Raw genomic sequence first — 23473 nt, forward strand, 5'->3', positions numbered from 1 at the left:
AGATTACTTGCAATAGAGTAATCCCAGCAACATATTATCTAAATGACGGATGGTATCAAATAACTCCAGCAATAGAATTCAGCAAGACACCACAAACTTTAAAACCAATGTCAAAACCAACATGGCAATATAATGATCCAGGAGCTCTGGCAGTGAGCGGCATTTATACTAATAATGAACTTGAAAATTTAAGAGATCACATTATGTTTTCGGCGGAAAAGAACAGTATATTAAATACAATGGCACGCGGCGTAAAAGGAGAACCAACGTTATCTCAAGGAATATCACTATCGCACCTTTTGGACGAAAATTCTTTAGAAAAAATAACAGAAAGTACATGGAAGAAAATCTGGGGAACATTTTTATCAGTCGGAAACGCAAACGCAGGAGTAATTGGAATATACTTCTTTATCAGAACAGTTAAACTTATCATAGACACTGTCATTCATGGATATGCATTACATACAATCTATGGATGGTCAATTCATCTTATTGGAGCATTATAGGACTCAGTGACAAATTTATTATTACATCTGGCCAAAATAGGAAATGAAGAAAAATCAAGAGGAAACAAGAATGAAGAATCAAAGGAAGAAAATCAAAACTCTGAAGAATTTAAAGAAGATCAAACACCTAAACTTGAAAAAGAAAACGCAAAAATAAACACTTACAACATTCAACATAAACAAATTGCAAGTTATCATATTGAAAGTGAAAAAGAAAAGATAATCCACAACGAAGTATCAAAATTATACCCATCGTTATAATTTATAAATAATTTATAAAATTTTTAAAAGAACAATAAGTGGAAAAATTTTTTTAAATAACATTTACTAAAAGATTAATTTTCAAATAGATCATTCAATACATTTTTAAATAACCGCTTATTGTACTTATTGAATTAATAAATGGAATTTAAGCCTCTACCTGTAACGAAAGAAGACACGCGAATTAAACAGATAGGAATAAGATGTCAATAGATAAGAGAATCGGAAAGAAACGATCGCAAAATAATTCAGTGTAAGTTCAACCGCACAATAAGACACGCCATTAAAAATTTAAATAGAGAAAATAATTTAATATAAAAGGTAAATTCAATTAACAATTTTAAACAACAAAAGATTACGTGAATTTTAAATTTCAAGGATGGCTCCACCCGTTCCTGCAAAAATTGTCACCGATATTCAAGAAATTGATGGAGTAGACCCATTTGATTACCCGGTAAGGTACCATCATTTACTAAGAAGCACCTGCATAACACCCAGGGAAAGGTGCTTCGTCGAAGAGGAATTCCCATGGAGACGTGTATGCCTGAGATGCTACAGACCATCAAGACTAAGAATGCATCTGCGGAGTCAACGCTCTCATGGATTTAAATCAAGACTATCAGAAAACGAAAGCTTTGAAACAATTACGCAATGTTTTCGGTGCCCAAGACAAATAATGGACACAAAACCAGCCGGCGAATGTAGAAGATGTATAGAAGTTTTCCTTGAAAATAAAATAGAGATAAATGATGCGGTATCGGTGGATATATTAAGTTTTGAAAAATTCGAACAATATGAACTATACTTAATAATTATTATTATACTACTAGTTATTATTACGTAGTTATAAAATCATTATTATCATTATCAGTATATACATATAAACCAAACAAGTATAATCATTTACGATAAAATTTAAAACCTCAACTGTTAGCGAACGAAGAGAGAAAGACGAAAACTAAAGTGTTGATAGATAAGAGAACAGAAGCAGAGAACCCTTGTGAACAGTTTCAGTGCGAAATCGACCATAGAAACGTACAGACAACTCAATTAAGTTTTTAATTTGATATTTAAGAAGAAGCAAAAAGGTAAAAATATATATTTTAAAATCTAACATTAAGACATTAAATCTAACATAAATAAAAATTATAAATCTTAAAGATGAGACCACCAATCAATATAAAAATGGAAATCGATGGAGTGCGCCCCATCGACTATCCAAATGTTTACAAAAACTTTCTGAGGAGTATCTGTATGCGAACTGAGGAAAGATGCTACATAGAAGAAGAACATCCATGGCGACGACTGTGTTTGCGTTGTTACCATCCAGGAAGATTCGGATTCAGTTTGAAAAGAGAGAACTGTCACGGCTATAGAACGCAATTAGTAAAAGAGGATGCATGGGAATCTGTAATGGAATGCTTCGAGTGTTCTAAAGAATTAATATATGTTAAACCAGCTAGAGAGTGTAAAGAATGTATAAAGGTATATATGAACAAAAAAGAGGAAATAGATGAGGCAGTAGCGTACGGATATGAACAATTTGATAATTAATTAACAAGTATTATTATTATTATTATTATTATTATTATTATTATTATCATTACTAACCATTACTTTTAATTATTAATCAACATTTATATATAAATAATCAATTTTTATAACATTATAATAATCTGGAATATTTAAATATAAATAATTAAACTTATATCAAATGTAACTATTATTAATCCTTTATAAATGTAAAACACTCATACGTGGTAATTTAAATACCACGTATGACTAAAAGGGGGAAGGTACATAAACAAATTAATCATTTAAAAAAAAAAGCCTAAAGTATTAAGCGGGCAAAGATAAGAAATAGCATACCGAACAAGGTGTTAGATTGCACCTCGGGAGAATACCTTCCTCCTACGCGAAGAGTCCAATCGCCCCTCCATGTCGCACGATGTAATAACTAGGAAGCGTGTCTCTTTCTTTCTCCTTCTGACTCTCTCTCAGTGTTCGTCTCTCCATACGAAGAGAGATTAAGCGAACGTATACAAAACATCTAACTAGATAATCAATTCATTAATCTTGCTCTAATAATTAAAATAATTCGAATCAACATTAAATTAATAAAAATTAGTAGATAAATTAAAGAAAAAGATAACATGAAGCCGTTTTACAATTAACTTTAAATGATAAAATGTTTCCTAGCAACGAGACACCATGCGATATATCGAAATTCACTAACAAACAAGCGATACATATAAATCTTCCGACCAAAGTTATTATTATTATTATTATTATTATTTATTATGAATATCATGTTTTAAAGATAAAGCTCATACGTAGTAATAAAGTACTACGTATGACTTAAGGGGGAAAGTGTAACGTACGCGGGAACATTTAAACTAAATTGTAATAATTACCTTAAAACTAAATTTAAATAATAGAATACATGAGCATTAATTTCTTCAGTATTGATTTCTTATTCGGTTGCTGGCATTATCAAGTGCAAGTCGATATCGGAATCAAAATCGATTGAGCATAGGGTTACACCCTGAGACAAAACCTTCCTTCTCCACAAGAAAATAAGTTTGCGTAGGGGAAAAAATGCGGCTTAAGTAGAGGGAAATTAAGTATAAATAAACGAACTAAATGCTCAGCGTTAGTCTTTAGTCTTGAATCTTAAGTCTTAAGTCTTTAGTAAGCCTTGTAAAAGTCTAAGTCAATTGCGATACTACTCGGGTTAGTGCGACAGTTATTCAATTAGTCTGGGATCTTTAAGGGGATCCAGGAGTGCCTTTGAAATTTGATCGAGGTCGATAAGGTAGAGTCATTCGTGCACATCATTAATGAGATTTTATATGTATTTCTTGTATAGATTTAGAAATCCTTTTCCAGAATTAAAGTACACATATTAATATTAATCTATAAATTGGATTTTATATTGAAAACGAAAAAAATTTTTCTCATATTGCTCTACTTATCGACTTTTTACGTGTACATAACCCAAATTTTCGTTTTTTCATTTTCCAATTTGCGGAATGCGAATCTTTTTTTCTAGGATTCTAATCTTATTTCTAATTGCACGATATTATTCCTGAGAGTTTTTTCTAGGGGGCGACGTGATTATTTTATACATATAAACTATATAGTTTTTTTGTATGAAGCTAATATTGTCGTTAGGTGACTAATAAATAACAATTTTTTTTTATTTATCAGAACAAATCGTACGTCGCCCCCTTCATTTTTGTGCGTACTTTAATCCTGTAAAAGGATTTTGCATTCTGTTACTCCAATTCGAAAATCCAAGTTCCCAAAAAAATGTCGGTAACTCTGTCACTCCCGGATCCCCTTAACTTGAGCGATTTTAAATCGAAGTCCTTAGCGGACCAATCCTAGAATTCAGGCTCAGTTTGTTGTTTCGAAGTAGATTTTGGAATTAAAGGTAATTTAGTTAAATACTTCTCAAGTTCATTTAGTTTTCCTTTCAATCTCTGTCGCTGCCTTTGAGTGGCAACAGGTCAAAACTAAACTCTGTCGCTGCCTTTGAGTGGCAACAGATTCAATTCAAACTCTGTCGCTGCCGAGAGCATCGAGGCAGATCTTTCGGGCCCTGTCGCTGACATTTGTGTGGCAACAGACCTGAATCCTGACTCTTCCTCAGGTGTGGCAACTGAGTGTTATTAATTTAAACATAACTCTAATGTTAAATGCCCAAAAAGGGTGGTAGGCGTGTAAGAATTAAAAAACTAAGATATCAAATTAATCAAGCGATAATCTTTAATCGTGATCCACTGAAATTTATTTATGAATTAGATAAACTCTTGATTCAACTTTCCCAAAAGCCTAAAGAACTAAACAAATATAAACTTATCATAACATTGATTTTAAAATTAACTTTCCTCATTTCAAAAATATAAAGAAAAAAGATCCTAGATATCAAACTTATAAAATTCGCTATCTTTTCGGTGAAGATTAATATTTCTCACAAACTTGTCCATCCCCGGGTAAATTACTTAAATGTATTGACCCAAAACGGACATAAAATCAGAACGTGACAACGTAGACAATATTACGCGTGGCCATTATTAACGTGGCCAATCCGCCCCAAATGGTTAATCGGGACCGTGGCCAATATTGACGTGGGCAAATGGGACTCGTAAGGATATACATCTTCTAACGTCAAAACCCTTGCCCTCAGTCGTCACATTATTTATCTCGATAGTAGTATAATTCATTAATTCTTTTTTGCGTCTATTAACAAACTTATCAATTAACCCGTCAGGGAAGCAATTGTTTTTTAGAAGAATACTCTTCACCAAGGATAAATTCACATTGTGGAATTGTTAATCTGATAACAGAATCGTTCTGTCAACAACATTTATTATGGTGTTCGTTTTATAACGTAACGAGTGACTCGAATAAAAATTTACGTAACGTTCAGAAAACGTCCAGGCTTACAATACCAATTTGTTATTAATTTTTTATTTTCCCTGATAATCCAAGTATCCAAGAACGCAATACGTTCATTTTTTTCCATTTCGTATGTAAACTTAATACGCAAATGATAACTATTGAAAATGGACAACACATTATTAATTTCATTCTTAGGCAAAACAGTGATGACATCATCAATATATCTATTAAAAAAACGGAATGTTAAATTTGAACTTTTCTAAACAGCTGATCTCAAGGTCATCCATAACGATATCCGCCAAGATTGGCGATAATGGAGGTATCATAGGGCTGCCAAAAATTTGTAAAATTCCCCATCAAATTTGAAACTTGTGGAACTTACCACCAATTCCACGGTATGTAAAAATTGCGGTAATTCTAATTTATTGAACCGCGCAATCTCAACTCATCGTTTCTCGATAGCGTTTATAACTAGTTCTTTTGGTATGTTATTGAATAATAATGTGACATCAAGTGAAACTAATAATTGCTCGCGTTGTCTATACTAACATTCTTTATTAACGTAACAAAAGGTCCAGCTATTATTCACATGTGAACATGGACTGTTGTAAAATGTCATGTAAGTAACGCGCGATATTATATACCGAGCTATCTATAGCTAAGATTATAATGCGTAGTGGAAAACCTTCTTTGTGTATCTTTGGCAATCCGTGGGAGATTTCCGTTAGTACAGTTTAGAGATTTATACGTCTGTTCGTCGATAATGTCTTTGTCACGTTAAGTTTTTACTAATTGATTCATTTTTAAAGTTAACTTTTTAATCAGATCTTTATTTACTTTTTCGTAATTCGATTCATCTTTAAGTATGTGTCTCATTTTTTCGGTATATTTATTCTTGTCTAAAATAACAATCACTTGTCCTTTATCTGCTTTCGTAATCAAGACATTTTCTCGTAGAAATTTTTTACAATCCTTAAACTGATTAAGGATGTATTTGTTGATAAATTCAACATGTTTGTCTCTATCTAAAAATTTCTGCAGAGAGTTAGCTACTAAACTACGTGTTTCGTCAATAACATTCGGATTTATTTTATAAAAGTTAGTTTCGATCTCTTTGTCTCTTCTACTACAAAACGCATATGCTCTTTATTAGTTTAAAAACACCATTTTGTTTTGTTTCAAATGGATTGTTTAGGCGGGAGAGTGGTCATCGCAAAATGCCTTTTTCCAAACCCCGTGCCAGCGGCCATATATTTTCTTTCCGTCACCATTTTTTAATAAAAAAACTTTTTTATGCTGTCAAAACATAAGTCAATAATCACACAAAATTTCACTTAATTCCCACTACCCGTAGAAATAAAATGTCAAAATTAGGCCTGTTTTTCGGCCGTCTAGCCGAAGGTGTAACCCCTTAACGCGGCCTTGACTTTTCTTAATTTTCTTTTTACCAATCGTTTGGTGGTTGTTTGGTAGTGTTTAGTACCGTATTCCAAACGTTTGGTGGTTCCTCGTTTTTTCAGGAAATCAAAAACAAATTTTAATTCATTTGTTAGTCCCCCCACTTTGAGTTAAAATAATTTTTTTTTTCAATCGATTGGTCGTCGCTTGGTGATGTTTGGTACCGTATTCAAAACGTTTGATGGTTCCTCGTATTTTCAGAAAATCAAAAATAAATTTTACGCGACTGACCAATCAGGAAGCTCGTTTAAAGGCGAACATTGGGTCTGTTCACATTGAGTGAGTCCCAGATGCACACAGTAAAGACCTATAATCAAAGATTCGCCGATGGCGAACACAATTTTGATTGGTCACTTGAGTCACATGGTTTATCCGCCATTGCGTACCCACACTGGGCGAGGAAGAGGGGAGAGTGCTCTGTGTTGAGCAGTATAGGTTAAAGGAATATGTGTCAGAAATTATAAGGTAATTCAATCTCTGCACTCTCGAGGGTCACTATATTTTGACGATACACTCAGGAAGAACAAGAAAAATTAAATTTGCATCTGTTATATGGCTGCGTACAACTTGGAGCAGGCTCGCATTGTTTACTATCTCCACTACTCCAGACCCCAGCCCCAGACCTCAGCCCCCGGCCCCTGCCCCCATCCAGTCTCCGTATGGGTACAAGATGGTGGATAGCAGTCATGGTAAGAGGCCATTGGCGCATCTTTGATTATAGGTCTTTAGCACACAGTAATAAACGGACACAGCAGGCTGAGTAAAACGGACACAGTAACAAATGCGCACAGATTAAATGCGCACAGACCAAATGCGCACGAACCAAATGCGCACAGTCGCAAACCCATGTGGTGCAGAAAATGCTTTGCACACACACACACGGAGGGGGGGGGAGTGCAGGGGGGCCGACGGCCCGTGTGTGTGTGTGTGTGTGTGTGTGTGTGTGCGCGCGCGCGCGCGCGCGCAAAGCATTCACTGCACCAATGGGTTTGCGACTTTCCACGCTAAACGCGATGCTCGTAAAAATACAAGACATTTGAAATTCGCGCATTTTTTGCATGGCTTATGCTATATATGGCACAAACAAGAATGGCGCATACGCGTCCAGTCGCCTGCAGGTGCGGTCCCATGAAGCGAATTATGCAGAAGCGGAACAAGCGGATCACCAATCGCGGGATCATTCTGATAGAACTCTTTCAAAGATTCCGTCAAAACGGTCCTGTGATTGGTGATCCGCTTCCGCACAATCCGCTCCATGGGACCGCACCTAAAAGTAACTAGGACTAAAGTTACTAGATATTTTACAGAATATTAAAAAATCAAATATTAAACAATGTATCGAAAAAATATGAATAATACTTGTACACGGATCTAGCAAACGACTAGCAAACATTTTAACATCGAAATATTTACGAAATCATGAGTAAAAGTTCCAAATACCGATTTTTCCGAATAGTGACTTGTCCAAATTTTAATTGCGATTTTTTGCGAAAAATAATTATTAGCAAACAAAATAAAAAAACATGCAAAAACTAGCAAACGATTAGTAATCGAATAGCGTTTTCTAAATTATTGAAAGTGTTAGACCGACAACTAACTTCATAAGCCGGTGGCTTATGATAGTAAGGACTCTGGCAGACCAGCGCGATTTCCGTCGCGCGCGATATCCAATGGGCGTACAGAGATGAGCGGAAAGGCGGTCACTCATTGGACATCGCGCGTCGCGCGCGACAGAATCGCTCTGGTCTGTTGGAGCCATAATAGGTTTGTTCGCGTTGCTTGAAATCCTCAAAAATGTTTGTACTTGAAACGAGATAAATATGTATTCGGGAGTTGGAAGCAATGTGAACAGACCCAATGTTTGCCTTTAAACGAGCTTTCTGATTGGTCAGTCGCGTAAAATTTATTTTTGATTTCCTGAAAAAACGAGGAACCACCAAATGTTTTGAATACGGTACCAAACATCACCAAGCGACGACCAATCGATTAAAAAAAAAAAATTATTTTAACTCAAAGTGAGAAAGGGCTAACAGAAGAATTAAAATTTGTTTTTAATTTCCTGAAAAAACGAGGAACCACCAAACGTTTGGAATACGATACCAAACACTACCAAACGACCAAACAATTGGTTAAAAAAAAAAATTAAGAAAAGTCAAAGTGAGAGGGCGAACGGAAAAACCAAAATTTGTTTTCGATTTCCTAAAAAACCGAGGAACAACCCGAGGAAACGTTTGGAATACAGTACTAAGCACTACCAAACAACCATCAAATGATTGGTAAAAAGAAAATTAAGAAAAGTCAAAGTGGGGAGGCTAACTTTGTTGAGCTCTGTGAAACACGAATTGACAGGTTATTTATCTAGAGTTAGAATCATTTGAAAGCGACCAAGTTCGTTTGAAAGCGTTAAGTTACCATAGATGGCAATAAAATGTCGATAAGGGTCGGTAATTTTTGCAAAAGTTAAGAGTTACCATATGCGTATCGAGAGATGACGTGCTTGTTGTACAATTGTAGGATTAACGGTTATTATTTATTTACAGGAAGGATGGCGATACTGGTAAGTAGCACGTTAATTTTCTTAATAAAAAAATATATTTATTTCACACAATTACAGAAATGTGCTTTCACTTGTTCGCGAGTAACGGAAACTTACTACATATTGTATAAAATTATTCTCTTTTCAGGCCAGAAAACCTAAAGCAAGTCACTAGGAAAGGAATTAATTGAGTCACTGCTACCAATCCTTATAGTACTCCCCTCTAAATAAAGGCATACATATAATAAATGTTTGAAACAAAAGATAAAAGTTTTAACTTGAATAATTCTATGTAAAAATAGGAATTAGTGTCTCTTAAAAAAATATCATATTTATAGTCTCTAGTTGAATTTTTAAACTTTTAAGCTTTTGTAATATTAAATTGCACTTTCTTCTTTGGACCTGGATATTGTCTTAATCCACTTTGTTGTCTCTCGTTGCTCAGGTTTGAGGTACCTGAACTTTTCTTGTCGTTGGCACTTATGTTTTCCTGTCTTTAAAACTTCAGCTATTGTCATGTAGGCTGGTTTAAGTCGTTCCATCGTCGTACCATTTGTTGGTACACCGTTCACGTCTACTTTAAAAATGCGGTCGTTTAGTGTATCTATAACTTCATGTGGGCCTGAATATAGATTGTCCAACGATTCTTTGCGAGTGTTTTTCTGTCTTACAAAAACGTGTGTGAAAATAACTCTTTAAAACAAAAGGTTTTCTTACGACTGTGGTGTTGGAACTGGCTTAAGATTCCTCGTGTCGACTCGAAAATTTTCCAAGAAAAAGTTCGAGTCATTCGGTGTTTCTAGTGTGAAAAATTTTCCTGAAACTCTTAAGGTAGTTCTATATAGGAATTTTGTCGATGATACTTTTAGATCTTCCTTGTAGCATGTTGTAACACTTAAGGGTACGATTGGAAGTACGTCGATCCATCTTTGATTCTGATGATACGTGATCGTTATCTTCAAGATGCGGTGCTAACATTCAATAAGTCTGTTCGCCGCAAGATGGTAAGCGGTTATGCGTATCCGTTTTCCTCCTACTAATTGGATAGGGCTGCGAATAATTTGCTTTCGAATTCTGTACCTTGATTTTAACTATCTTTGGAGATCCAAGTCGTGCGATTCAGTGTGTATAAAATAGAAAGCTTTTGTCACTGTATTAGCTTGATGATTCTTCAAAGGTACAGCCTACGGTCATCTTGAGAATTCGTCTATCATCGTTAGACAATATGTATTTCTGTCGCAGGATTGCATTGGTCCTACTATGTCAATATGCACATGGTCGAAACGGGAGCCTAGATCTTGAAAAATTGCTAGCTGCAAATGAACGTGTCGTCCGATTTTCGCTTGTTGGCAAGGAATGCACGTCTTGGCCCAGTCTTTGATGTCCTTCCTCATTGATGGCCAGAATCATTAACTAATAATCTTTGTGATAATTTTACCACTGGGGTGGTTTGTGGTGTGGAAAACATTGAAGATTTAATGTCGAAATTTTTCAGGAACAAGTAGATATCATGTGCTAAAATGTCGCAGTATAATGCTTGGTAATCGTGTCCAAAGGAAAGTTTCTATAATTTTAATGAAGATTGATTATCTTTCAGCAAGTCTTTCAACGATTCTTCATCAGTAAGTTGAGCTGATAACTCCTCAAAATCTATGATTGAAGGAAGTCGTAAACTATTCTCGATAGTGAGTCGGTAACAGTGTTTTCTTGGCCTTTTACGTACGAAATTCTTGTCGTAAACTGTCCGATAAGGTTGAGCTGTCGGATTTGTTTGGTTGATTTGTCTGGCTGGGAAGATTTATCTGATCTCTGTGCAAACGCGTAAGTCAGCGGCTTATAATCTGTTCTGATCTCCAGCTCTGTATTTCCTTCAATCTAAGGCCTGAAAAAATTTGGTTTGGTAAATTGCTGTCAATTCTCTATTATACGTACTGTAGTTTGTTTCTGCTGGCGAAAATTTCTTCGAAAAGAATCCGAAGGGTTTCCATTCGTTTCCTGTCCTTACGGAAAAAACACTCTAATTTTGAGAGTTTACACTTAAAATTGAGTGTTAATACTCGATTTAGGGAGTGTACTCTCAAATTTAGGTGTATACGCTCAAATCTTGAGTATTTACACAAAAGATTGAGTGTTTATTTTCGACATTGAGTGTGTATACCCAATGATTGAGTGTTCATACCAAAGTTTGGATTTAAATACTAAATATTTGAAAGTATACTCTCAACATTTGGATACTCAATAAATGAGTGTATACTTCCAACATAAAGTGTGAACACTGAAATGTTGGGGATGTACAACATCTATCGGTTGAAGGTATACACTTAATATTAAGTGTGCACTTTCAAACATTGGATTAGAAAATGTTAAATAAAAACAAAAGCAAGAAAAGCAAGTTTAACCGAGATTAAAATTAATCTGTATTGGTAGAAATGGACATAAAACAAATATTTAAAATAAACATTCAACGAGTGAGTCCCAGATGCGCACAGTAACAAACGGACACAGACCAAACGGACACAGTAATAAACGGACACAGTAACAAACGGACACAGTAACAAACGGACACAGTAACAAACGAACACAGTAACAAACGGACACAGTAACAAACGGACACAATAACAAACGGACACAGACCAAATGCGCACTCTGCACATGCGCACGGACCAAATGCACACACGGAAAGTCGCAAACCCATGTGATGCAGTGAATGCTTTGCATGCACGCACACACACACACACACACACACACACACACACACACACACACACACACACACACACACACGGGGGGGGGTGCAAGGGGGGCCTTCGGCCCGCCCTCCCGCATCCACCCCGTTCAAGTCGCTAACCTATGTGGACTTTACTCTGCTTGCAATGTACATGGATTGCATTTGGTCCGTGCGCATGTGCAGTGTGCGCATTTGGTCTGTGTCCGTTTGTTACTGTGTCCGTTTGTTACTGTGTCCGTTTATTACTGTGCATCTGAGACGCTTCCCATTCAACTATAGAGTGTTCAGCTGGCTTTGAGTATTAATTTGAGTATTACTTTCAACTTGGATGTTTGCCATCTAATTGTTATGGCGTTTTCAACCGGCCTGGGTTAATTGCTCTGGGAGCCATTAATTACGTCATAAGACCAATCATAACCATTCTTCTAAAGAAGGGAATAACTATGATTGGCCAGTTCTAGAGGAAAAGAAACTGAAACGAGTTAACCCAGCACCGGTCGAAAACGCCATTAATTTCAGTGTTATTCTTAAATTTAGGATTAACATTGAAATTAACACTCAATTAGATGGCGAACTTACAAGTTGAAAGTAATAACTCTAATTAAAAGTAAATTAAAAAGCGAACACTCAAGTTGAGTGTTTACCCCTTGTCCCAAATTATACTCAACTTAAGTATTTTTTCAAGTATTATTTTTAGTGTTTTTTCCGTAAGGGTGTTGACTGTTCGAGAATCGCTCCCATGGCTGTTCCTGATACATCTGTAGTTTCGCGCCCAGGGCAGGATGAACTAAAAAAGTTGCGTTGATTAATTCTTGTTTAGCTTTTTCAAAAGCCTCTATTGCCTGGCTCGTCCAGTTAATTGGTCTTTTTTGTCATTTTTCTTGGAAACCTTAGGTATTCATTTAACGGAGCCTGTGTGGTAGCTGTACTTGGTAAGTATCTACGATAGAAATTTGTTGCTCCTAGAAATCGGAATTCCTATATATTCAGTGGCCTCTTGAAATCTTGTAAAACTCTGATTTTTTTAGGAAGTGATGCTGATTCTTTGCGAAAAATCTGATATCCCAAGAATTCAATTTTTTCAGCTCCAAGTACACATTTGTCCACGTAAACTGTGATCCTTGAGTCGGCCGAAGACCATCTTTAGTTGCTTGTGTTCCTCCATCGATGAAAAAGTGACTAAGGTCGTCTATATAAGCAAAAACAAAGTTCAAATCTGTACCTGGTTAATGCAGCGCTGGAACGTTTGAGCTGCATTCCTAAGACCGAATGGTATTACTAAAAACTCGAAAAGGGTAAAGGGCGTTATGATGACCGTTTTCGGGATATCCTCGTATGCAACTGGCACTTGGTGATACGCTCTGGTTAGGTCGATTGTAGAAAAAATTGTTTTTACGCGGAGTATCGATGCGAAGTCTTAAATGTGAGCTACAGGGTATCTATCTGGCAATGTTTGTGCATTCAGACGACGGTAGTTCTCGCAAGGACGTCAATTTCCGTTCTTCTTTACCATGTGTAACAGACTAGCCCACTGGCTCTCTGAAGGCTTGCAATATCTTTGTTCGATCATGAATTGGAATTCTTTTGCGGCCTTAAGCAGTTCTTTGATTGCGCTGCTCATATTTTCGTCGTCCAAGCTGGCTATAAGTGCACTGAATTTATCTAGCTCGGACGTTCTTCGCGCTTGAAATTTTTTCTGCGATATCGAACCATGCTCTAATGTAATTTCCAGGTTTAAACTTACGTGATTTGACTATAGAATCAGCGAATTCTGATACGGTTGGTACACGTACTTCGCCTGGAGTGAGCTGCTTTGTGTATGGCGTGTACAAATATTCGAAAGGTACCTGAAATGTTGGTTTATTCTGTGAAGATATTCGGAATGTCATCGATGTTATCAGTGTTGTTGATGTTATTGCCATTGTCACTAGAGTTCCAATGCGTTGTTCTTGTGATGTGCTCGTCCCTTTTATGCTGCTTTCCGGTGGATTCTGCTTGTGGTTTGACCCATTGTGATTTCTGTTTGGCTGCTCCTCGTCTTTGTCATTTCCTCCATTTCTCTTAAGAGAATGCACTGCGGTTTTTTTTTCGGCACGGAAGCAACAAAAAAAGACTAAGAGTACGGCACGTGCACGTATATGAACAACAAAAAGGCATTATCCGGTTTTTCGTACGATTCAACGATAGTGCCGCAAAGAGCAATGATTCCGGTAATGCATTATGTTAGGAAAAATGGAGGAAACGATAAAGACGATGAGTAGCCAAACGGAAATCACAATGAGTCGAATCACAAACTTGGTTAGTCACCAATTGTGGGATTAACAGTTATTATTTATTTACAAGAAGGATAACGGTACTGATAAGTAGCACGTTAATTCTTTTAATAAAAAAAACAAAAACGTGTTTTCACTTGTTCGGAAACTTACTGTATACTGTATAGAATTTTTCTCTTTTTTAGGATTAGAAAACCTAAGGTAAGTCACTATAAAAGAAACTCGTCGGGGTACTGCTATCAATTTCTACACGATGCAAGTGTAAAAATAAAGGGAAAAATGTAATAAAGTGATCAATCATGCGGGATTCGGGGGAAATAGTTTTCGCACGACTTTTCCGTACAATTGATCGGCGGGGAAATAAGTTACTTGTAGGAGAAAATTATACGTGTACAATCAGCGAGAAGTATCCCGTTTAGACACGTAACGATTGGACACGACTCGATTGGACACCATACGATTGGACACAGCACGATTGGACACGCATATTACACGATTGAACACCCGAATGTTTGGATACGTATGATTGAATTACACTAGTAAAACATACATACCGCACGATTGGATACCACATTATTGGACACTGCATTATTGGACACCGCACAATTGGACACTGTATTATTGGACACTGCATTGTTGGACACCTCAATATTGGATATCACATTATTGGGCACCGCACAATTGGACACCGCACGATTGGAGACACACACATATACACACAGGGGCGTGCAAAGGGGGGCCTTTAGTCCCTTTTCCCCGCAACCACGCGTCTAAGTCGCTAACCCATGTACATTGCAACAAAGTAAAGTTCACATGTGTTTGCAAATTTCCAATACAATTTACATGGGTTAGCGACTTGGACGGGGTGGGTGCGGGAAAGGGGTATAGGACCCCCTTGCACCTCCCATGTGTGTGTGTGTGTGTGTGTGTGTGTGTGTGTGTATGTGTGTGTGTGTGTGTGCGCGCGCGCGCGCGCGTGCATGCGCAAAGCATTCTCTACAACACATGGGTTTACGACTTTCTATGCAAAACGAGATGCTCATAAAAATACGTATATAGACATTTAAAATTCAAATTTTTTTCTGGCAGAGCGATACTTTTTTCTGCCAGATATTTCTAAGGTTAGATAATCTGTCATATGATTATTAATGTTTTTCACTAGAAGACTGTGCGGTGTCCAATAATACGGTGTCCAATAATGTGGTGTCCAATCGTGCGGTGTCCAATCCTGCTGTTCCAATATTGCGGTGTCCAATCGTACGGTGTCCAATAATGCGGTGTTCAATAATGCGATGTCCAGTCGTGCGGCGTCCAATCGTGCAGTGTCCAATAGCGCGGTGTTCAATAATGCGGTGTCCAATCGTGCGGTATGTATATTTTACTAGTGTAATTCAATCATACGGTATTCAAACGTTCGGTGTCCAATCGTGCAATGTGCGTGTTCAATCAAGCTGTGTCCAAAAGGGACGTCACCTCAATCAGCGACTTATCAACAATGAAGTCAATAGAAGGCCACAAAAAAAACTTTTTGACGGATATAACAAAAATTTATTTATGTACATATTTTTTAATAAGAAATAACATGGTGGCGTTAGAATTGGAAAGGATGAATTTTTATGATCATTTCGCTACCGTATCTTAGCTTCCTTAAAAAGTTTTTAAAATCTACACAAGAAAATGTTTAGAACAACAAAGAAACGTGTAATAGATATTTGTGTTACAAGTGCGAAAAAAACCTATTTTCCACGAATGCAGGAGTAAGCTGAAAATGGGAGCGTCCCGTTTGCCCACTTGAATATTGGCGACGTAAATATTGACCATGTCAATATTGGCCACGTCAATATTAGCCACGATCATGATTGACCACGGGGTGAATTGGCCACGGTAATATTGGCCACGCGTCAATATTAGACACGTCAATATTGCCCACGTCAATAATGGCCACGCGTCAATATTGGCCACGTCAATATTGACCACGCGTCATTATTGCCATGTCATTATTGGCCTTGTGTCATTATTGGCCACATCAATATTGGCCACGCGTCAATATTAGCCACGCGTCATTATTGCCCACGCGTCACTATTGGCCACGCCTCATTACTAGCCACGCGTCATTATTGCCCACGCGTCACTATTGGCCACGTCATTACTGTACATGGGTTTGCGACTTGGTCGGTAGATGCGGGAAAGGGGCCAAAGGTCCCCCTTGTACACCCCCCCCCGTGTGTGTGTGTGTGTGTGTGTGTGTGTGTGTGTGTGTGCAAAGCATTTCTCTGCACGACATGAGTTTGCGACTTTCCACGCTAAAAAAATTGATTAATATTGACGTGGGCAATATTGACGCGTGGGTAATAATGACGCGTGGGCAATAGTGACGCGTGGGCAATAATGACGCGTGGCCAATATTGACGCGTGGCCAATATTGACGTGGCCAATATTGACACGTGGCCAATAATGACGCGTGGTCAATATTGACATGGCCATTATTGACGTGGGCAATATTGACATGTCGAATATTGACGCGTGGTCAATATTGACGTGGCCAATCCACCCCGTGGTCTATCGGGATTGTAGCCAATATTGACAAGGTCAATATTTACGTAGCCAATATTGACGTAGCAAATCGGGACCGTGGCCAATATTGACGTGGGCAAACGGGTGCCACTCCTAAAAATTTAGTCGTAGGCAGGTGCGTTCATCCGCACGAGTTACCATATGTCGAGAGATAACGTGACTGTGGTACGATGCGAGAATCAGAATAAAGAAGAACGTGTAAAAAAGTGATCAATCGTGCGGAAATCATTTTTGCATGACTTTTCCGCACAGTTGATCGATGGGAGAGTTATTTGTGGAAGAAAATTGCCCGTACACAATCAATAACTTTCTGGCCAGTAAAGAGTTACAGAAAAAAACGCTTTTGACGCACGTGTAACAAAAATAATTTTTCAGTCCAAAAAAACAAAATCCGTCGAAGAAAATAAATTTTAAAGATAGCATTTCACATAAAAGTTTATAAAGACTCTTCATCGGTAGCTTCTATAACAGACGTAAACTATTCTTTTTATCGCAAAATTGTTTCCAATTAATTGAATTATATTTATATACGATCTCATATCGTTTTCAACCTTATTAACATGCCTGTTTATAAAATCATGATTTAAATTATGTTAGTAAGCATGTTAATAAGATTGAAAACGGTATGAGATCCTACATAAATATAATTTGTTTGTTATAAAATATTTCCAATTCCATTGTGTGGTTATTTTGTTATATATGTTGATACTTCAAAGTATATAACATAATAACCACACAATGGATTTGGAAACATTTAATAACAAGCAAAAAAATTTTCTGTACATTATCTTCATGCAAACTTGCTTTAAAAAATCGTGAGAATAATATATAAATATGTGTACACGCACCGGCAGAAATGGTGTCCCTCGAACCAGTGCGGCGAACACATTCACACACACGAAGCGCCGTACGTGTTGCTTGACGCGCGGTGAAGTGGGCAGGAAAAAATTGAGGATCGCGCCGGTGTTGCATCCTTCACCAACGCCGCACGCTCAAGAAAGATAGAGTTATAAATAGTGAGAAGACGTGATACCGATTCGCCGGTGTCCAATATCTGTTTCACTCGCACTCGATACTAATGACGTCTCTTGCTTGAGTGTGAGTGAAACGGATACCGGCGAATCGGTATCACGTCTTCTCACTCATCATAATTCTATTTTTTTGAGCGTGCGGCGTTGGTAAAGGATGCAACATCTTCGCGATCCCCACGTCGATATCATTTCTGCGTATACACCAATATGTATATGTAAATACTATACGTGTGTGAATTTACGTATAAATAGATCAACATGTATTTTCATTTTTTCAGTACCAATGTACATCTAAATGTAGTCGTGCGTGTGTGTATTGTGTGACGTAAAAGATGTGTAAATCAATCATATGATTTTGCAAAATCTCTTAAGGGAACCGTCTACATTAGAGGGTAAAAAAAATCCAGTTTTTTTTTTCTTAAAGCGATAGTATTTCATCCGTAGAACATGCTCCTGAAGTCCCAAATATAGATTCAAATTGTATCAGGCCGAAATGAGCACGTGCAGTGCGTACGTCCCGAGCGCTCCGAACGGGATGGCAAGTAAAAATCCCTAACGGTCTTTGAAAAGGTACATTGCCTGCTCGGAAAGAATTACTTGAGAGGTATTTAGGTGGGTATATACAAAATGCTAATGAAAGTTTTAATGCGACAATTTGGCAACTGGCCCCAAAACACTTCCATTGCGGCCGCAAAATCATTGAAATTGCTGCTTACATAGCTGCTGGAATTTTCAATGAAGGCTATTTGTCGGTTCTAAGAATCATGTTATGCATGGAAATAATTATTGGACTAGTATGCAGAGATGTTGCGGATAGAATAAACGAAAATCGCACGATTAGCCAAAATCGTCGTAGCAGATCTGTTGCGCAGGAAACGCGTACTTACGACAAACAATGGCTGTTGGAGAAGAATGAATTGTATGAAGACACTGAGGACATTTATATGGAGCAGGGATAGTAGATTAATCAAAAAGTACGGATAAACAATCATTAGCAAGCTTTTATCAACCTTTTTCTTTGATTAGAAACTTTAAACGCGTTTTTCTCGAAACCACTTTTTTCGAAACTGCGTACACAATTAAAAAAAAACTAATCGACGCATTTACTTCTATTTTTTTTAAATTAAAGGTTATTAAATTATCTTCTGTGTGAATCTAAAATATAAATTAAAAGTCATCTAAAAAAAAAGTTATTTTAAAAAAAAGTCAAAAATTTTTCACAAAAAATCAATTTTTTTTTTTCAAAATGTCATTTTTATAAATTTTTTTAAATAAATGTATGGCTTTCTTAGGTTCACTTAGAAACTATACTCATAAACTTTACAAAAAATTTTGGTTTTTTCCTTTCAGTCGATTCTACTGGATGTTATCGTGTACGCGATGTGGAAGGAATGTTTTAAGGCAGTTGTGCATTTTTGCTTACAACTTATAATTAAATAAATAAAATTTTGTAATAAAAATTGTTTTGAGTACCTAAAGACACGTATAATAAGTGAAAAAAATCGCAAAAAGATCCATTTCTTAGTTTCATTTTTTAAAAATCATAAATAAGTGCTTAATTTTGGTCTCCTAATGTAGACGGCCCCCTTAAGGAATCCAAAATAAAGTAGCGAAATAACCCATAAATTTTTTTTCCAATTCTAACCCCATCATATTACTTCGTATTAACCCCTTGAATGTCAATGGTAGAAAAATCAGTCAAAATAAAATTGGCCAAAAGTGCTTTATGACGGAAACATCCACATATTTTATAACATCAATAAATCATTTTTGCAGTGTAGCAATTATACTGATAAAACACTCGCGGTGCTCGTGGTGCCTGCGAGCAGCGGTGAGTTGTGCCACCCCTGCTTACCTCTTGTATCTGATTCAGGATACGTAAACTATTTCTTATTATATCCAGAAATCTAAGCTCTGGATAATTTTTTGCGAAAGAAAAAATTGACTCAGAATATTACTAAGAATACGTCTATGTAAGGACATATAGTTATTTTGAATCACCCTGTATAGAACATGTACCCGAAATATTTTCTAAAACGTCAAAATAACGGCTTTTACTACCTGGGATAGTCATAAAAATGACGTTAAAATGTCGTCTTTATTAAATGTAACCTAAAAACCTATGTTTTTTCTTAAAAATAACAATAAAATACCGTCAAATGTACGATACTAGCTTCTTGAAAATGACGTCAATAATATGAAAATAATGACGTACTTTTGACGTCAATATATGACGTCGTTAAGATGAGACAAATGTACGTCAGTTTTACGACATTTAGACGTCATTTTATCTCGACATTATGACGTCTGGTTCGTCATAAAATGACCAAAAAATGCCGTCAATTAGACGTCACCTTGCTACCTGGGATAATGGATAATTTTTCATCAAAAACCTTTAATTCAAAAGTTCTTTAAAAAATTTGTCGCATAAAAATGTTCATACACAGATAGTGAATAAGGGTGAAATATTCGGTCCGCCATATTAATTGGGTCGACCATTTTGAATTTGGGAATTTTGACCTTAAATTCGTGATCAGCACCCCAACAAACCCCGGAAAAGTGACTTACTTCATATTTCAAAGTTTATGTCACTAATAGCATTCTTGGCACACAAGTGCATTTCTTAGAGTGAGTCCCAGATGCGCACAGTAATAAATGGACACAGCAGGTTGAGTAAAACAGACACAGACCAAACAGACACAGTAACAAACGGACACAGTGCGAAACAGACACAGACCAAATGCGCACAGACCAAATGCGCACAAACCAAATACACACAGACCAAATGCGTACAGTAACAAACGGACACAGACCAAATGCGCACGGACCAAATGCGCACGGACCAAATGCGCATGGACCAAATACGCACGGACCAAATGCGCACAGACCAAACGGACGCAGTAACAAATGCGCACAGTGCGAAACGGACACAGTAACAAATGCGCCCGGACCAAATGCACACGGACCAAATGCGAACAGACCAAATGCGCATAGTGCGAAACGGACACAGTTGCAAATCCAGGTGCAGAAAATGCTTTGCGCACACACACACACACACACACACACACGCGCGCGCGCGCGCGGGGGATGCAAGGGGGGCTTTGCCTCCTCCTTCCGCATCCACCCCGTCTGTACGGGTGCACTGAGAAGTCCTAACCCATGTGGTAAGTTCGTGCGCATTTGGTCCGTGCACATTTAGTCCGTGCGCATTTGTTCCGTACGCATTTGCTACTGTGTCCGTTTCGCACTGTGTCCGTTTGGTCTGTGTCCATTTGTTACTGTGTCCGTTTCACTTAGCATGCTGTATCCGTTTATTACTGTGCGCATCTGGGACGCTCCCATTTTTTGTCTGACACTCATGGAGTTAAAAAATATGTATTTAGAAAAATTTTTTAATTTTTAAATTCAAAAAACTTTAATTATGGGTTGAAAAAATACCGGTGTATCCTTTTATTCCCCCGTGAGTGACAGCCAAAATTCAATCAAATGCATTTAAATTGCCCCTCGAAAATAACTAGACAAATTTTTTCAATAATTTGTATACTTCAGTTTTTTGATCGCTGAAAACACGAATTACAACACGAAAATGATCTGGACGCATCGATGTGTCCTTGCCTCTTACGATACGATTTTGTCGGGACGCACCGGTGCGTCCGTACCATGCAAGGGGTTAATATGCAAAGTAGTATAAAAAGCAAAAATATTTTTTAACAAACTAGTTACATGTGCATCGAAAGTCTTTTCGTGCTCCTCTTTAGTTTTCAAAATCGATTTTCTACGAACCAGTTGTCCCACGCAAATAAATTTTTATTTCACTATTTTTGTCCTAACAAATAGCGTGAGTTAGAGAAGAGTATTATTTCCACGATTTTTCTACATAATCGCCTGACGACCAGTTGACATTTCCTATATCTACCTTCGTTACACTCGCATGCATCATCTCGTGACACGCATACAATAACTCGCAAAATTACCGACGCTTCAACGGTTTCGCGAACCTAACTATAGCTAACATGTCAATTCGTGTCACATCGGATCAAACATTCGGTCATATTAAAACCGCATAAAAGAAGTCAATACTTAATGAATATCAGTAAAACTATATAGAAATAGTTCTTTTTCATTTGCACAAAAAGTTTCTTTAAGAAATAAAGTTTTTTTTTAACGCCCCCTGCCTTCTGCCCTAAATCCTTTTTCGCTTTCGCATTTTCTACGCACTTGTAACAAAAAATAGTATATGCAATTGGTATGGATCGGCTATTGGCGGATAAACACACTCGTAAAATTAGCCAATTATCCGCATTGTCACACAGTTATATTAATTATTAATCATGAAAAGAGCTTAAGAGATAAAAAGGTACCATAGTGTATAACTAAACTAATAATCAATTTTCGTTTTATGGATTGAGTTTTTCTTATCCAATTACTATTCTTAGTATTCCTAAGAATCACACAGTATCAACATAAGACAACAAAAAATTTAAAAACCCTGTGAGGACACCATACGCTTATTGACCCTCCTTCTTATGTATCTAATTAACTTAAATATATAATATTTAGAAAATGCTGGAAAATAATATAAAAAGTTTTATAGAAATTTTTATCAAAATGTACATTATTTTAATCTGTTTTACACATGTTACACGTACGTGAATTTTGTATTGTAACATTAAATTTCGTAATTTACCTGTAGAAACTCTGTAACGCGATGCTTTTCGCACCAAAATGTGGTTCATTGATATGCTCTTTGATGAAGGCTACGGCCTCTTCGTTCGAAAATGTGTCCCACAAGCCGTCGGATGCCAATATTATAAACATGGGGTTGTGATCGTTCAAATCGAATGTCAGAATATCTGGATCAGCGATTACTAACTTTTTATCTTTTAGAGGATAATCTCCTAGAGCACGAGAAGTTGCTAATATGCCGGCGACTCTCCACACGCCGTTAAAAGTTACCAAACCACCGGCTTTATTTATTCGTCTTCTCTCTCTTTCCTGGAACCAAATTGGTTTAATATAATAAAATTAATATGAGTGATGATTAATATACTACTAACTACTGTACAAAAGTTTTAACACGCTTGTTGAGATTTTCTTATATCTCAAAAAATTGTTATTTTAGAAACTTATTCAAAGAAACATGATCATAAAGTTTGAAAAATTCAGGAATGCATATATACAGAATGATTCAGAATATCTATTTTTTATATTTGCAAAAGTGATACGGTTAGTTGTGCACAGGATATATATATGGTGTACATATGATTTTCAATGGCTAAAAGCCATCACACATAAAAATAAGAACGTAAGACGTAAGCATAAAAAAATCGATCAATCTTAATCGAATATTCGGTCACTTAAAAACCTGGAAGGACAGTGTCGAGCTTATCTGATAACCTTTATTACGGTTAAGGTTATTAGAATATTTCCTTATTTGTAGACTTGTACGATATCTTATGGCACAGTCACCTCGAGAAGAGGTTAGTATTGTAGCTTTTTCGTATTTCACGGAGTGTCCAGTCTTCATCCAGTGTTCGGCTAAGGCTGATTAAAAAAAGTTACTATATTTGGTACACTGTTGATGTTTTTTAAATTCGTATGTATTAATCTTTCTCCCGGTTTCTCCTATGTACACTTTTCTGCAAGAGCAAGGGATCTTGTATGCACCTGGTGATTCCAGGCGAGGTTTCTGATCCTTT

The 23473-nt window shown here is 36.8% G+C and overlaps 1 protein-coding gene across 8 annotated transcripts in view; it reads right to left on the reverse strand.

Annotated features, from left to right (window-relative positions):
- The window catches only part of LOC105831246 (protein phosphatase 1L), a 264636-nt gene that overhangs the window by 30473 nt on the left and 210690 nt on the right, over positions 1–23473 (reverse strand). For 7 of the 8 annotated variants that reach the window (XM_012671246.3, XM_036292225.1, XM_036292221.1 and 4 more), the window contains one exon: positions 22462–22769. The exons of the other annotated variant lie outside the window; for it this stretch is intronic. In XM_012671246.3, coding sequence (XP_012526700.1) covers positions 22462–22769 — 308 coding nt within the window. The remainder of the gene's footprint in view (positions 1–22461; positions 22770–23473) is intronic. 8 annotated transcript variants of the gene reach the window in all.

Source organism: Monomorium pharaonis, chromosome 1 (genome assembly GCF_013373865.1).
Source record: "Monomorium pharaonis isolate MP-MQ-018 chromosome 1, ASM1337386v2, whole genome shotgun sequence".
Taxonomy (NCBI): domain Eukaryota; kingdom Metazoa; phylum Arthropoda; class Insecta; order Hymenoptera; family Formicidae; genus Monomorium; species Monomorium pharaonis.